Source organism: Mastacembelus armatus, chromosome 24, assembly GCF_900324485.2.
Source record: "Mastacembelus armatus chromosome 24, fMasArm1.2, whole genome shotgun sequence".
In the NCBI taxonomy this organism is placed as follows: domain Eukaryota; kingdom Metazoa; phylum Chordata; class Actinopteri; order Synbranchiformes; family Mastacembelidae; genus Mastacembelus; species Mastacembelus armatus.
The window spans coordinates 12,319,009-12,333,325 of NC_046656.1; the positions used below are offsets into that span (position 1 = coordinate 12,319,009).

Sequence of the window (14,317 nt, forward strand, 5' to 3'; positions counted from 1 at the left end):
CCTCATTTGCTGCCGCCCTCAATGTTACATATCCCCTGTCTGAAATGGGCTATAGTGGCAGCTGCGTCTGTTCGCACCTCGCTCTAAATACTATTTACACTGTTGACATAGCAACCACATAACCTAAGTAGCCGGCTCATAGGGGTTTGGGGATATATCTGCTGTAAGTGGTGTTTCCCTTGTCCTGAGTACTTGTATAGGCATCTTTGATACTAAACCGTCATAGTCAGTACAGGCGTTTTTATAACCAGGGATAATGTTCACATCATTATGAAGTTTTGAGTTTCAGCAGCTCAAATGATAACAGCAGAGGTAAGAGTGGAATTGTTTCAGGCTGTCCTCGCCCTGGCCAAAGAAATATTTGAAAATCTCGGTGATTAACTGAACTTGTCTGGCAAAATATTACAAAAAAAAAAGCCACCTCAGCTTTTCTGGAGCCCAAAGCGCAGCCAAATTCAATTGCTCAAAGGGAATGAACACATTTGAACTGTGAGTGTTTTAACAAACGTGAATGTCCATAACTTCTTGCTTTGGCTGGCAGCCAACATAATCATTACCTGAGAGACCAAGCTAATGTGCCTCTTGTCCGTGTGAGTGACAGGAAAGCAGGAAAAGTGCTGCAGTCAAAATTGCTGCCCTCACTATTAGCAGCTGTTAACTTCTGGAGAACTTTACACACTTCATGTGTTTCGACTTTATGGGACATTCTCTTATTCTGACTTTCTCACACTCAGGAAAGGCGATCACCTCTTTCTCTTATTTGTCTGTGTGCCTCACTCGCTCACTTTCACTCATCTTCCTGTTAGTTTCTTTCTATTCTGGTCGTCTGACAGCGTCAGCGAATCGCGCGGCAAGCTGTCGACCCTCGCTGACCTATCACAGATGATGGTTTTTGCAGCTGAGCCCCGGGCTGGCAGGGCGGGCTGCGTTCTCCAAAACACTCACACATTTACACACAAACCATTCACATACCACATACGCTCCAAGCATCTCCCTTTGAGGGTACCTACTCCCTGCAACACACACAAACGAGGACTCTCACACCCTCCCCACAAACACAACCCCCTACCAAGCACGAGGAATGTTGATGGGACAGAACAAGTGCAACCTGTCTGTCAGCATCTGCTATGATGAGTGGAACATACCAACTCTAAAAGTGGGGGGAGGTCGGAATTGAGATAAACTAGAAAGTGTAAAACCAGAAATAGTTTTTGGGACTGAAGAGATAAATAATTACTAAGATAGAAAACGGCTATGGCAATAATTTGAGGTCATGATGATGCTCTCTCTCTCTTCTATTAGGACCCTCCTATGGCAGTAACACTGGGTCTGAGGATGGAAGAGATGATCTTCAACTTGGCTGACACACATTTGTTCTTTAATGACTTAGAGGTGAGACAGACATATATCAAACACTCAAAAACACACATTTAAAATTTTTAAGAGCATGTTTGAAGGCTTGAAGTTTTTGTTGCACAGTATTTGTACTGTAAGTTTCTTGGGGGCCACATTCATTCAGTGAAACATCACTACCGCCCTCTAGTGGTGTAACAGAAAACTCACTGTATGTGCTGCACTGTGTTAATATGCCACTTTAAGTACATTCGGTTTTGCACATAGTGGATTAATATAATTAAACTATAACAAATATTTTGGAAACATTTCTATGCAGACGTAATTTTGATTGGGACTATTTCTATCTTCCTCTGTCTCAGTACAGTTTGTAGCTTCTATGTATGTTTCTGTATATTTATCTACTTTATGTGTCCGTGCACATGGACACAGGAGTGTGACCAGGTACATATTGATGATGTGTCATCAGACGACAACGGCCAGGACTTGAGGTGAGAATTTCACTTTTGTTCAACTGTGTAAACTGTTCATCTCGTTTTTTTCTTGTCATTTTTTGCATTTTAAAGATAATACTGAATTGCGTTCGATATTCGTGTATATAGTACTGAACAAATAATAACCATTTTTTTTGTTCTACCAGAGCAGATTTTTCAAATAAAACATATCATTATTATTGACAGTACTTACAGTTTTGCAACTGATGGCTTCCATGCAGCTGCAACCAGCGCCAACCTGTGCCTGGCTACGGGTGTCCGCGGCGGGGTCGACTGGATGAGGAAACTGGCCTTCCGCTACCGACGGGTCAAAGAGTTGTATAGCACTTACAAAAACAATGTGGGGGGTAAGCCAATCAGATGGGAGTTTACTAAACACCAGGGACAGCTAAAAGGGTGATAGACAAGGGGAGTTTAATTGAAGGTGTAAATCCTCCACTACATAGTTGAGTTTGGTAATGTCAGAAAAGATTCATGTGCCAAAATTATCAATGCATTGTGTGTTTTTGCACATATACTCCACAGGGGCTACAGATAAAGCCCATTAATGTCACACCTACTTATGCCTAAAGTACTATTTAACTAGGTCAATTTACAAAAGCAATGTATCATTTTTAATAATTTATTTAACCAGTTTCATGCCAAATTTAATAATCGACTAAATACAAGTTAAAGGGGAGGAAACTAAACCTTCAGTACAGGTTTTGATAAAGTTAGTATGTGATATTTCATTGCAGGCCCACATCACAGCACCTATATATGGGTGTAACCTGAGTTTTCTCCAAATTTTGATTAGTTCATAATGCCCTAAACTGTTCTGCTTAATGCCCTTTCCTGTGTGACCTGTGATTCTCTCAAGATGAAGTAAATACTTGTTGTGTTTTAGGTCTCCTGGGTCCTGCTAAGAGAGACGCCTGGCTGCAGCTCAGAGCAGAGGTCGAGGCTCTGACTGACTCATGGCTCACCCATGCACTCAAGTCCTTGTCCATCATCAGCTCCAGGTAACATTTTATGCTGTGCTTTTCTTTCATTCACAAAAACTGTGAAAGCTGCTCTCGTACTCCTCTTATGCATTATTTAAGATTTAGAGATTTGGATCAAGGGACATTTATTCATGACTCATTTACAGGTATCTGTTGATCACCCACCACTACACTTCACCTTAAGGTCTGTTTCACTCACTTCGTTTCTCTTTGACAGGAGTAACTGTGTAAATGTGCTGGTGACCACAACGCAGCTCATACCAGCGCTGGCTAAAGTTCTCTTATATAGTCTGGGGTCAGTTTTCCCTATCGAGAACATTTACAGTGCAACAAAAATAGGTAAGACATAAGCACTTATGCACACACAACCACACAGATATTCCATTAACTCTAAACCAATAATCTAATATTGAAGGATATAATACAATATGATCTGGAATGGAATTAATTAAATAGTTGTTGACTAAGTCTCATGTATTTTGTTGGTTATCCATTATTTTACTTTTTCATCTGCTCCATATGCTACTCATATCCTGTTCTCTATTATGAAATTTGACTTATTGCTTTAGTTCTGCTCAGGTTCTCTGAATGGTTGGTTGGGAATGTTTGAGTTATAGCTTCACTTTATACCGTTTTGTGTGTATGTGTGTGTGTGAAAATGAGTAAACCGAACCCAATGCACATTAAATCTCTATTAAAGGAAAACAGATCACGCTGGTTACACTTTGGCCAAACACAAAAATACACCCCCACACACCTGCCCTCATCCATCCTTAAATATGTATGATGTTGCATAGATTTCAATTTAACTAAAATGAAAAATATATAACTATTATTATGCTGTAGTAATTACATAATGGAATTCATAGTACTTTGTCTCTTCATTAGTCCACCCATTTCCTCAGTCATACAATAGTATGTACAGTTAGTGTCATTTTATACAACTTTACTGTTATTTTTAAAAAATTTGACATAAAATGGAGAAATTATGACTTAATATGATCAAATTTGAAAACTTATGACCATTTGTCCTGTTACACACAATATGCCTTGAAAGTAAAGAAGCCGTGACAAATAACTTTTTTCAAGTGAAAATAGTGACAATAGATCACAAAATTGTATCATTTAACCCTAAAGTAACAGATTATCCTTGACCGAACTCACAAAATAAGTATGATTAATGGAAACTTCTATATATGCATTTTGCATGTAGCAATGAATGACCTTCTTCTGCCTGCAAAATAGCCTGCTTGAAATATCTTCCTATATAAACATTACATTATTGTCCTATTTTAACTAATAAAAGTACAATTTCTGGTGTAGCTTCTAAAACAGTGTAGATAATTAATGGCCAATGTCGGAATACTGCAGTTTTACACATTACAATTAAGTGCTTAGGAAATAGGGCTATTTAAAACTGAACATAACCAACCTTGTTCTTGCAGCTCGCACTAACCTAAACAATCTTACAGCCTTCTTCACCTCACATGATCCTGCTCTGGCCTTGAGCAACTCGATTACACGCGGGATCTTCCAGGCTGGCCGCCCACACTCTGAATGGACTCTATTAGCCTGAAACTCAGCCAGTTACGCCAATGTATTGCATCTGTGGCCAACACTAAATTATATTCAACCGTGCATCAATCTGAACACAGGAAACAAAACAACTTAAGATTAGGGGAGGTAGAAAGCCAAAAACATTCAGGAAAGAACACTCAAGCCAAGGGTGCATGTGTGTGTGTCTGTGTCTGCATGTTTTTGAGCTTATGTTACACCCCATTCAACCCCAGGGTACCTTGATTCAAATGGACATGGCAATGGGGTAACTATGGCAACCTCCTGAGGTTTAAGACACTAGCAGACTGCATAAGCATTTGAGGTCAAATGCTACATCCCATAGACTCCTACATGCTGGACTTTGCATAAGGAATTACTTGAGATAGTTAACACGATGCTCATTTATAATTTTTTTATAATCAAAAGGCCATGGTTAATAAGGGGTGTGACTTCTGACATCACTCGTAATGACGTCTGCTGTCTGAGTTGGCAGCCAGATTGACATTTATCTGAAGAACTGCTAAGGATGTACCCTGTGGGTGTCAAGGTCACCAAGAGTGAATCAGCTATGGGAAAATGGTGTTTGTGAGTGTGTGAACGCTCTGCCTCTTCGTATGTTTTATTTCCATCTAAACAAAGGGAAAAAAACCTGTGAAAGCCATTTGTTTGTCTCCAGGCAAAGAGAGCTGTTTTGAACGTATAGTCTCCCGCTTTGGCACTAACATTACATATGTTGTGATTGGCGATGGGAAGGATGAAGAGCATGCGGCCAGCCAGGTAAACAAACGACTTCTGAACTTTGACCCCTCTGACCTTGTGACCCTCCTTCCTCCCCTTGTTTATTTGTTTTTTGCAGGAAAAGAGAGTTGCTTTGAACGCATAATGCAAAGGTTTGGCAGGAAAGTAGTGTATGTTGTAATTGGTGACGGTGTGGAAGAGGAACAGGCGGCCAAAAAGGTAATGGACCCACAACCTCACCGTGACCCCGCCTACTCCACAGTGTGAGCTCTGATTGGACGAAGCCTGCCTTTCTTTGCTGTAGCGGTTTTGTGTTGGTTTACTATTCTCTTGCAATTTTCTTTTTTAAGAAGTCACAGGAAAACTTTGCAACTTTTAAGTGTAAATTTGAGATTGAAGCTTCGCTAATTGCTGTACATTTTGTACCTAATTTGTACAAGGATCACCTGCATCTTAACGAAGAGATGAATTTATTAGGATTATATGTCTACTTTGATTGTTGTCACATTTGACAAAAAATAAGTGGCTGCATAAATGTACAGTGATTAAGCTTCAAACAATCTCATGACTGGTTGTTATTCAGTGGTGTGTATTATTACTTTTGATTGATACTGTAATGTGGGGGAAAAAAAACAATTTATTACAATTTTAAGTAGTAATATACTATAAACTCATAACATTAAAGATAAGTGTGACTATAAATCCTCTCTCTTCTCCAGCTTTGGGTTTCATTCATAATGCTGGGTGCTGGGATTGTAAAAGGAATAGCTGGACATTTTGTGAAATACACTTATTTGCTTTCTTGTTGCATTAGCTAAGATTCATACTGCTTCCAACAACATTAATCCCTGTAGGTACAACAGCAAGTCAGCTTAGCATAAAGTCATGAAACAGGTCACCTGGTTCTGTTGGACTGTGACAAAATCCATCCTCCAGAACCTCTAATGCTCACTAACATTTTTCTAATTTTGTTTAATACATAAAATCTAGATCTAATAAAACAGTTTTACAGGGGGCTACCTGATGAGTAAGTAATTCATCTCAAGTCTCATCCTCATAGTTGCCAAGCAACCACAGTAACATCAGCATATAGCCCACTGTAAAACAGCAAAATGTTTAACATGTGTGTACATATTACACAGATATTTCTTAACTAGTGACCAGAAGTACTTTGAGTACTTTTTACCTTTTGAGAGAATTAGACCAACTTTTTACCTCTCGGGTCCCTTTATGCTAAGCTAACAAGCTGCTGGCTATAGACTTTTGCTGAAATGCAGCAGTTTCAATACTCTTGCACAAAAGCAGATAAGCACATCTCCCATAATGCAAAGCTGTTCCTTTAAGCCTTTGGATTGCATGACTTTTGTTTGCAGTGCTTTTGCAAAGCAAGCATCTACAAGCAACAGTGGTGTAGCTTTTATGACAGTAGGTGGTGGTGTGCATGAACTGTGTAAACAGTACTGCAGGTTTTAATGATGTCCCCCCCCCCCACTCCACAGCACAACATGCCTTTCTGGAGGATATCCAGTCACTCTGACCTGCTGGCATTACACCAAGCACTGGAGTTTGAGTATCTGTAACTATTCTAACAATATGGACTCGATATGGATGCAATGTTACCATGGACATGGTCAGCCAGGCAGCCCTCTTCTTTTGTATAACTATTTAAGAACAAACAATACACTGCAACTGTTTGTGATTTTTCTTTGTCTTGTTTTTTTGAACGTCTGGATTTACAAACTCTGAACGGTCTTAAGAAGCAAAGGAGAGGTGGCAAGAGGTCACGAAAAGGACAGTGGGGTTAAAGGATGCCTCAACTACCCAATGCACACCCTGCTTAATCCCCACTGGCCCATATGTGGGGGACAGACCTCTGAAAACTGTCTTCTGTCCATGCAGCTGTAGCAGACTGAAACCCTGAACAGGCATAAGACCTCCCTTTACCCTGGGGTGCGGCTTCTCTGGGCAACTCCTTGATGATTGGTTTGTTCTGGAGCACCCAGGCAGGACTGTTCTCCTGGGATGAACAATCCTCAGTCAATGAGGGATCCTCTATACTGACAGCATTGTATGTGTGCAGGGATAATGGCTGCTTTTTTTTTGTAAGTGTTTTCCTCCTGGTGGTATAATAATCAACACCAATCTGTTGCAGAAATGTGTAAATTATTTACAATAAATTTAAGGGCAGTGGTGGATGCTTTTGTCGAGGTTAAATCTATCGGGGTCTTTTTTTTTTTTCCCTCTGGATTTTTTTGTAATTGTTTTTTTTCGTTGAGAAATTGAGGAAGTGCGTCATGATGTGTTGTGCCTTAATGTGTTTGAATGTTTCTTTATCCAGAAATGTATGTAGATATAAAGGAGAAAACCTATCCAAATGACCTATGCATCTTGTGTTCCCTAATGAAAATTAGGACTAATCAAATCAATACAATGCTGCAAATCATTCAATACCATCAATTTTCCTGTTGCCAGATAGAAACGGTGTGACAAACAGCCCACAGGACTGACCTCTGCAAACTGAGCTCACATTCACCTCAATGCACATCTGTTCTTGACTTCTACCAATTGGCTCATGCTGAGCATTGTTCCCATGTACCTGTTATTGGCTGCAAATAGTTTTGCAAACAAGCTGTATTATTTTTACATCAGAACAGATCATAATTTTATAGCCACTGTGACTCAGTTCAATTTTAACTAACTTCCTAGTGGTTAGCCAAACAGCAGAAACAAAACAGAGAATAGCTTCATTTCCACTTTTTATTAACACCTTATTTCTTGGATTTGAAGTATTCCTCAATCACATCCTTGGCTTGAGACTCCTTGCCATAGTCCTGTAGACAAAAACATCCCAAGTGTAATGTTTAACCAAGCGCACATCTAGGTAATACCACACTTGTAAGACAGCTTGTGTCTGTTACAAAAATACTGACAGCTCTCCAACTCACATTAAGATCAGCATCACAAATGGTATTCTCAGGCTCTGGTCAAGATTTCAAACACTTATGACATGAACAGTTAAACTGTATAAACACCAAGTAACCTCAAACTATAATTTTTCCTTTTACGTTTCCCCATATGCTCTTAAATTTACAACCTGTTGCATACTGTGTCAGTATAGCATACATATTCTGTATCTGCTTGTTCCCACACTTCATTGTAGCTACTGTACATATGCTGCTTGAATGAAATATTTCAAAGACAGCATGTTTTTATGGCTGAACCATTAAAATTTAGTGGAAATTTTCTGGATGTCTTGTGCATCATTTTCCCAGAATTCAGCCAGACACTATCCATCTTTGAAAACATTGGTTTCACCAGGAGAATTATGTAATAGAGTTATGTATATCATAACATAAAACATACTCACATATAATACATAAAACATAACAGTTAAATGAGTTATGAACAAATACTAACATTCAAGAGGTTAATCACAGGTTGCCCAATCAGTTATGGAGCCTCATCATGTAACTGTATGTAGCCATTCTTAGGGACCCGAGACACCACAGGTAGATGAAGGGGCTCGTACCCTGGCATGTTATCTAGCCAGGAATTAGCAGATGCATGGCACATGGCACAGCACCTGCACTTGACTGGCAGAGCTATTCCTGTGTTGTAACTTTTTCTAGTCAACAGCAATGTGTCAGGTTTATTAACTTCCAACAACTACATAAAAGGAATTATTCCCTTCATTGCAGAAAAATGTATCAATTTGTTTCACTGTTGTCTTGCAAAAGGACACCACTCACCTTGACCACAACACAGCTGCAGCCCACCACCTTGCGGGGTTTGCCCTCACGGTCGATCTTGCACAGCCCAACCCATTCACCAAGCTTCTTGTTGTCATCAACCTAAAATAAAGTTAAACAAGTTATAAACTGTGTTATATCCACAATTTAAACAGATTTTGTGTTGTGAAAACATTAACCAGGAAAAAAAAAATACTGTAATTTTTAAAGAATCTGTTTTAACAATGTAAACATAACTACAATATTGCTAATTACCCCCAGTAAACAGTCTGGTATGCACTGGTCTGCAACCAAATATCTTCAGATTTGCAGTTTAGCTAAAACGAAGTGAAATTATGCAGAACCTATTTGGGCGCTCTGCTGTGTCTCAGACAGAAATTGGGTAACAGTGGCAATCTCCTCACCGTATTCAGTAGAGGGAGCCAAATTATCATCACTGATACAGCAGTATATGACTCTACTTTCAACTCCCCTTAAGTACACAAGACATTTCTGAAATAGTACAACACATCTGAAGCATAAGAGACTTTATTTAAGAAGGCCAGTCATAAGTCTTTTTTTGTTTTTAAAAAAAAAAGAATGCCATTACCTTGATCAGGTTGATCTGATGCTCAGCACAGAGGGCCTCGACCAGCTTGACATACATAGGCTCATCACAGTTGGCGGCAAGGACGCAGAGATGGGCCTGACGTCTGCAAGAAACTGCTAGTTACCTCTCTGTAATATCTTCAATGCACCATTATGCATTTAAATAACTGAAGGCAAATCTCAGACAGAAATTGGGTAACAGTGGCAGGTTTCCACATAGAGTTCAGTAGAGGGAGCCAAGATATCATCAGTGATCAACCATCTCAGAATGAAATACTGATGTAAAATAACTAGTCAACGTACTTGTCCAAAGCCTTTGCAGCCTCACGGATACCACGGGCGAGGCCATCGTGGATAAGTGCGGTCTTGAGAACTTCAGGGAGGGCGGTGTTGACATCCATCACACCTCCAGCATTAATGCTATTGAAAATGGGTGAAGGAAAAAACAATGCTCAATAATCAAAATCAGCATGTACAAATCAGTGAATCATAGGTGAGCTTCCAGATTGTCAGAATGAGGATCTCACTCATTGATGAGTGAAGGGGTATCCGACAAAAGAATGTAAAGTCATCATTCACCAGAAAGCTCACGCGAACTAGGACACATTTAAATCCACGTTCTATGTCTCAGGACAGCCATCCTCTCAACACTGATTACAAAATCCAGCACTGTCATGCTGACAAAATACCTGATACCTTGATACCTGTAAATAAAGCTACAGTAAAAACTGATGCCACCATATTTTCCAGACCACAAAATCACCATTTTTTCCTCCTCTGGCTTGTAGTGTGCCTCATATAATATGAGGCCACTTATGTGTTACTTTACAGTCATTTTGTTAAGTAGGCACTATCATTAGATAACTGATGTTGGCATTTTACTTGACACAGATGAATGAATTTGGTAATGCACTTCTGCTTGTTGTTATGCCTAACCTTCGTAGGCTAATAAACACTATAATTGGTCAAATTGCAAATGTGACTTATACTCCGCAGTAACTTTTTTTTCTGCTCAACAAGGCCGATTTTGCTAAAAGCAACTGATATTCTGGTGCGACTTATAGTCCAAAAAATACGATAGAGGATTTGAAGGCAGAACGTTCAAGTCAAAGAGTCAAGTTGAATGTTTTGCATTAACGTTATCCCAACATCGCATTATAAATACTGAATAGTAACTTCCGAGCTTCCAAACCCTCAAATGTCTCCAACAAGAGCAAATGTTTCCCATAATTCACGCACAAATATGAAGAAGCTGCTAACACCAAATACGCTTAGCTCAGGAAACATTAGCCAGGCAGAAACAAATCGCTAAAAACAGTTGAGAAATGCCAGACAATTTTCACTAACATCTAGCATCTTTAGAAAAAATAGGTCGTTGTTTTCAGTTAAATATCCTGTTCACACTGTTCTCGCTATAAAACAGTAACAGAAGCGTCATGCTCACCTATCCTCGGCCATTGTAGATTTGCGATGGATGGTGGACTTAAATTTCTGCAATAAAGGACAGATACGAAAGAAGAGTCATTATGCATCGCAAACACTTCATTCCTGACGGTTTATAACCTGGGATGTTTAATTAATGCTACGGATTGTGCCGTCACTTAAAGAAACGCACCGTGTCCTCCTTTCGGGGCAGCGGGTAAAGAGGACGTCATCAGCCTGCGACGCGGCTTTAATACCACGAGGTCCCAGTGGCGTCCGATGTGCTGCCTGAAACACATCGGACACACTCGAACAAACAATGAGTATTTTCTCATTACAAATGCTACTTTTCTTCCTGAAACTGTTGTTTGTTTTGTTTATTTGTTTCACCTATGGAGCCCATCTGCACAAATAATATAATATAACATTGTATTATATTATATTATATTTCAAGGAGTGTGAATGCAGCTGTTTTAACTTTTAAATCATTAGTGTACATTTTAGACTGACTCAGTGTCAAAGCGATTCTAGTTGACATTTTGTATAAAATATTCTCTGTTAGTGTTTACAATATTTATAATAAATATGAAAAGCATGGTGGCTGAGTGGTTAGCACCGCAACCCGGCCTTTCTGTGTGGAGTTTGCATGTTCTCCCTGTGCTTGCGTGGGTTTTCTCCAGGTACTCTGGTTTCCTGCCACAGTCCAAAAACATGTATGTCAGGTTGATTGGTGACTCTAAGTTGCCCATAGGAGTGAGTGTGAGTGTGTGAGGCTGTTTGTCTTTGTGTGTCTCTATGTAGCCCTGTGATGGACTGGTGACCTGTCCAGGGTGGACCCCTGCCTTTCACCCAAAGAGACCTGGGATAGGCTCCAGCAGTTATCTGTGACCCCGGTTAAGGAATAAGCGGGTATGGATGGATGGATGGAAATATGAAAAGTCGTTTCTTAACATTTTGGTTCCAAGGTAACAGGTTGGGACATTAGACTGTTTATGCAAGATTCTGAAATGTTACTTGTATTATTGTGTTATATAGTGCTCCTTCAGTTCCTTTGTGGTTATTTCAGTCAGCACAGGGGAGGGAACATATGGTTATAGAGCATGTTGTGTGTATGTTTTGTAACAATTTCAAACAGGAGTGTAAAAACTGCCTCTTGCAGCACTGCTTCTCTGACAAGCTAATAAAGGTCCCTATTGAGCTTAACATTTAAACTCACTGAATCATTATATCATACTTTTTTCTTTTTTTTTTACACTGTTGTGTAATAAGACCAAATTCTAACAGCGTAATCTTAAACATTTCATTGTCCTCCTCACCGGTAAATATACTGATAAATACCACTTTGAACCAGATTCTCACAGAAATAAGAAATGTCAAAAGTCATGTCAATGAGTGCAAAAAGCAGAAATTAAGAAATGAAGACAATTTTAAGCTTTGTTTTTTTTTTTAATCTTACAAATTGTTCAGATATGCAACTCCAAAAGCTGTTATCTACCATCATTCGTCAAATACAAATTCATCATCTGATTAAAAGAAGAAACAGGAAATATAATCAAATTCTTGTTTGTTTAACTAGATAGGTAGTGGTCTCCATTCCTTTTAGAGTTTGAGAAATGCCTCTAACTGTTCTGCTTCAATTGCATTCTCAAATGCATCGATGTCCTGAAGGAAGACAAGAAAGAATGGGAGAAACAGTTAATATTCAAATACATTATTATACTGTATGTTTGATTGACTGATTGTTACACAATCTTGTAACAGTTTGTGCTCGTCAGTCATAATGGCCAAGTAGGATTGATATTAAGAAATCTAGTGCTGTGTAAGAATCCACATGTAACATAAGATTAGGAGACCATGTTTACCACTGTCTTATTAATCATTTGATCATGTTTACATTTATAAGTTAACACTAAACTCTGAAGCCAATGGGAATGTCAGAAGCTTTGCAGGTAGTTGATGATAGAATAGTATTGGACAAATTAGAAATCTGTCCTGATGATGGTGCTATATGCAGGTAACATGAATGTCTGTGCTAAATGTTAGGCCAACCCATTCAGCTGTCAAGACATTTAGTATGAACAATATCAACCTGCTGGTGGCACTAGAGGAAAAGTCACAGGATCCCCAACATGACTGTGTCACCCTCTGGGGACGTGTATGTCTGAACTAAATCTGAAGTCAGTCCATCTAAGAGAGATATTTTAGCCTAGAGCAAAGTGGTGGACTGACTGACTGTCACTGCCATTTTTAGAGTCACACCACTATCATGGCTGAAAATTAAAACTGATTGTAAAAATGATAAATTTACAGATAATTTATAACTTGACAGGCAAACTTGACAAAACAACTTTTGTGTCGCAGCACAATCTGAATTGTATATTGATATAGTGTGGAGGAGCAATAAGGGTGTGTTTGTGTGTGTGCAAGCCTGCGCATGGCAAAATATATTGTAAATATTGATTTAATCCCTGCGTCTACACCCTAGATTGCTACAGGTTTTTTTCACCCGTGTGACAAAATGCAGTGTGTAACTGATCGACACAGATGACATTCATTTGTTATATGATTAATTTTACATATTGTCATGTAGTACTTACTCCACAGTAGACATCCCCGTTGCATATTTGAGGCGGCAGTGCAGTCGGGTTCTTTGCTATCTTCCTCATTAAGTCCTTGTCTTCAGCCTTCTGGGAAATGTCCACAGCTTTGAAAGGGATCTTCTTCGACTCCAGGACAGAGAAGATTCTGTCCTGATTCTTCTTTATCTGGATGGTCATTAGTTCAATCAGTTTTAAATTCCTTCATTTACTTACACACTTAGACCAAGTTCTCTTGCAACTAAATTTGCCACAATAAGCAGTTACAGGTTGTTTACTCTATACACAGTTGATGTTCTGTTTTGAATGCCTCATGGTATTTTAATATCAGCAATATGGCTAACAGAGTGAAACAAGTAAGACTGCATACTGTACCTGTACAGAACTGCTCACGCTGGTAAAGAACACTTTGAGTGACATAGCTGCTATTTTAACAACGGCCAAAATCTAGACACACGCAGACAGGCTTCAAGAGCAACAGATTTAGAGGAAGTACAGAGAGAAGTGGAGAGACATCAAATGTTCCAGTTCCGTAAATGCAGGTATGCGACGATAGTTTGCTGCAACTACAGACAAGGTGAGCAGGTTTGGACACAGCCTACCTGCCTGCATGGGCACACCCACTTCTCTGACTACCAGTTGAAACCTGTCTGCAACAACTGTGAACACACTAACACTCACATACCCTTAGTGCAAAGTAATTAATTACATTTACTAGAGTAGTATATTTAACCACAATTTAGGAGTACTAAGGATTTTCACTTCCTCCCTTACACTTGCCACAGTCCACCACATTTCAGAAGGACATACTGTATCTTTCACTTGACTACATAAGC

The 14,317-nt window shown here is 39.3% G+C and overlaps 3 protein-coding genes and 3 non-coding genes across 10 annotated transcripts in view; 1 reads left to right on the plus strand and 5 right to left on the minus strand.

Annotated features, from left to right (window-relative positions):
- Positions 1 to 8,369, plus strand: part of eya4 (EYA transcriptional coactivator and phosphatase 4) — a 43,504-nt gene extending 35,135 nt beyond the window's left edge. For all 5 annotated transcript variants that reach the window (XM_026318351.2, XM_026318352.2, XM_026318355.2 and 2 more), the window contains 7 exons: positions 1,303 to 1,392; positions 1,786 to 1,844; positions 2,034 to 2,194; positions 2,734 to 2,848; positions 3,048 to 3,169; positions 5,244 to 5,344; positions 6,625 to 8,369. In XM_026318351.2, the coding sequence (XP_026174136.1) occupies positions 1,303 to 1,392; positions 1,786 to 1,844; positions 2,034 to 2,194; positions 2,734 to 2,848; positions 3,048 to 3,169; positions 5,244 to 5,344; positions 6,625 to 6,705 (729 nt within the window). In that variant the 3' untranslated portion in view covers positions 6,706 to 8,369. The remainder of the gene's footprint in view (positions 1 to 1,302; positions 1,393 to 1,785; positions 1,845 to 2,033; positions 2,195 to 2,733; positions 2,849 to 3,047; positions 3,170 to 5,243; positions 5,345 to 6,624) is intronic.
- rps12 (ribosomal protein S12) lies at positions 7,869 to 11,162 on the minus strand. Its single transcript, XM_026318356.1, has 6 exons — positions 11,078 to 11,162; positions 10,907 to 10,953; positions 9,766 to 9,882; positions 9,464 to 9,566; positions 8,875 to 8,976; positions 7,869 to 7,956 (listed from the first exon to the last, which is right to left on the minus strand). Exons 2-6 carry the CDS (start codon positions 10,918 to 10,920, stop codon positions 7,894 to 7,896), a joined length of 399 nt encoding a protein of 132 aa, XP_026174141.1. The 5' UTR covers positions 10,921 to 10,953; positions 11,078 to 11,162; the 3' UTR covers positions 7,869 to 7,893.
- On the minus strand, positions 9,236 to 9,318 carry LOC113137718 (small nucleolar RNA SNORD100). Its single transcript, XR_003296391.1, has one exon. It is a non-coding gene; the product is annotated as a small nucleolar RNA SNORD100 (small nucleolar RNA).
- LOC113137719 (small nucleolar RNA SNORD100) lies at positions 9,637 to 9,720 on the minus strand. The gene has a single exon (XR_003296392.1). It is a non-coding gene; the product is annotated as a small nucleolar RNA SNORD100 (small nucleolar RNA).
- Positions 9,967 to 10,042, minus strand: LOC113137716 (small nucleolar RNA SNORD101). Its single transcript, XR_003296389.1, has one exon. It is a non-coding gene; the product is annotated as a small nucleolar RNA SNORD101 (small nucleolar RNA).
- Positions 11,163 to 12,316: 1,154 nt separating the features above from the next.
- LOC113137262 (SH3 domain-binding glutamic acid-rich-like protein 3) lies at positions 12,317 to 14,070 on the minus strand. The gene is made up of 3 exons (XM_026318781.2): positions 13,857 to 14,070; positions 13,482 to 13,649; positions 12,317 to 12,546 (listed from the first exon to the last, which is right to left on the minus strand). Exons 1-3 carry the CDS (start codon positions 13,899 to 13,901, stop codon positions 12,484 to 12,486), a joined length of 276 nt encoding a protein of 91 aa, XP_026174566.1. The 5' UTR covers positions 13,902 to 14,070; the 3' UTR covers positions 12,317 to 12,483.
- Positions 14,071 to 14,317: the final 247 nt, after the last annotated feature.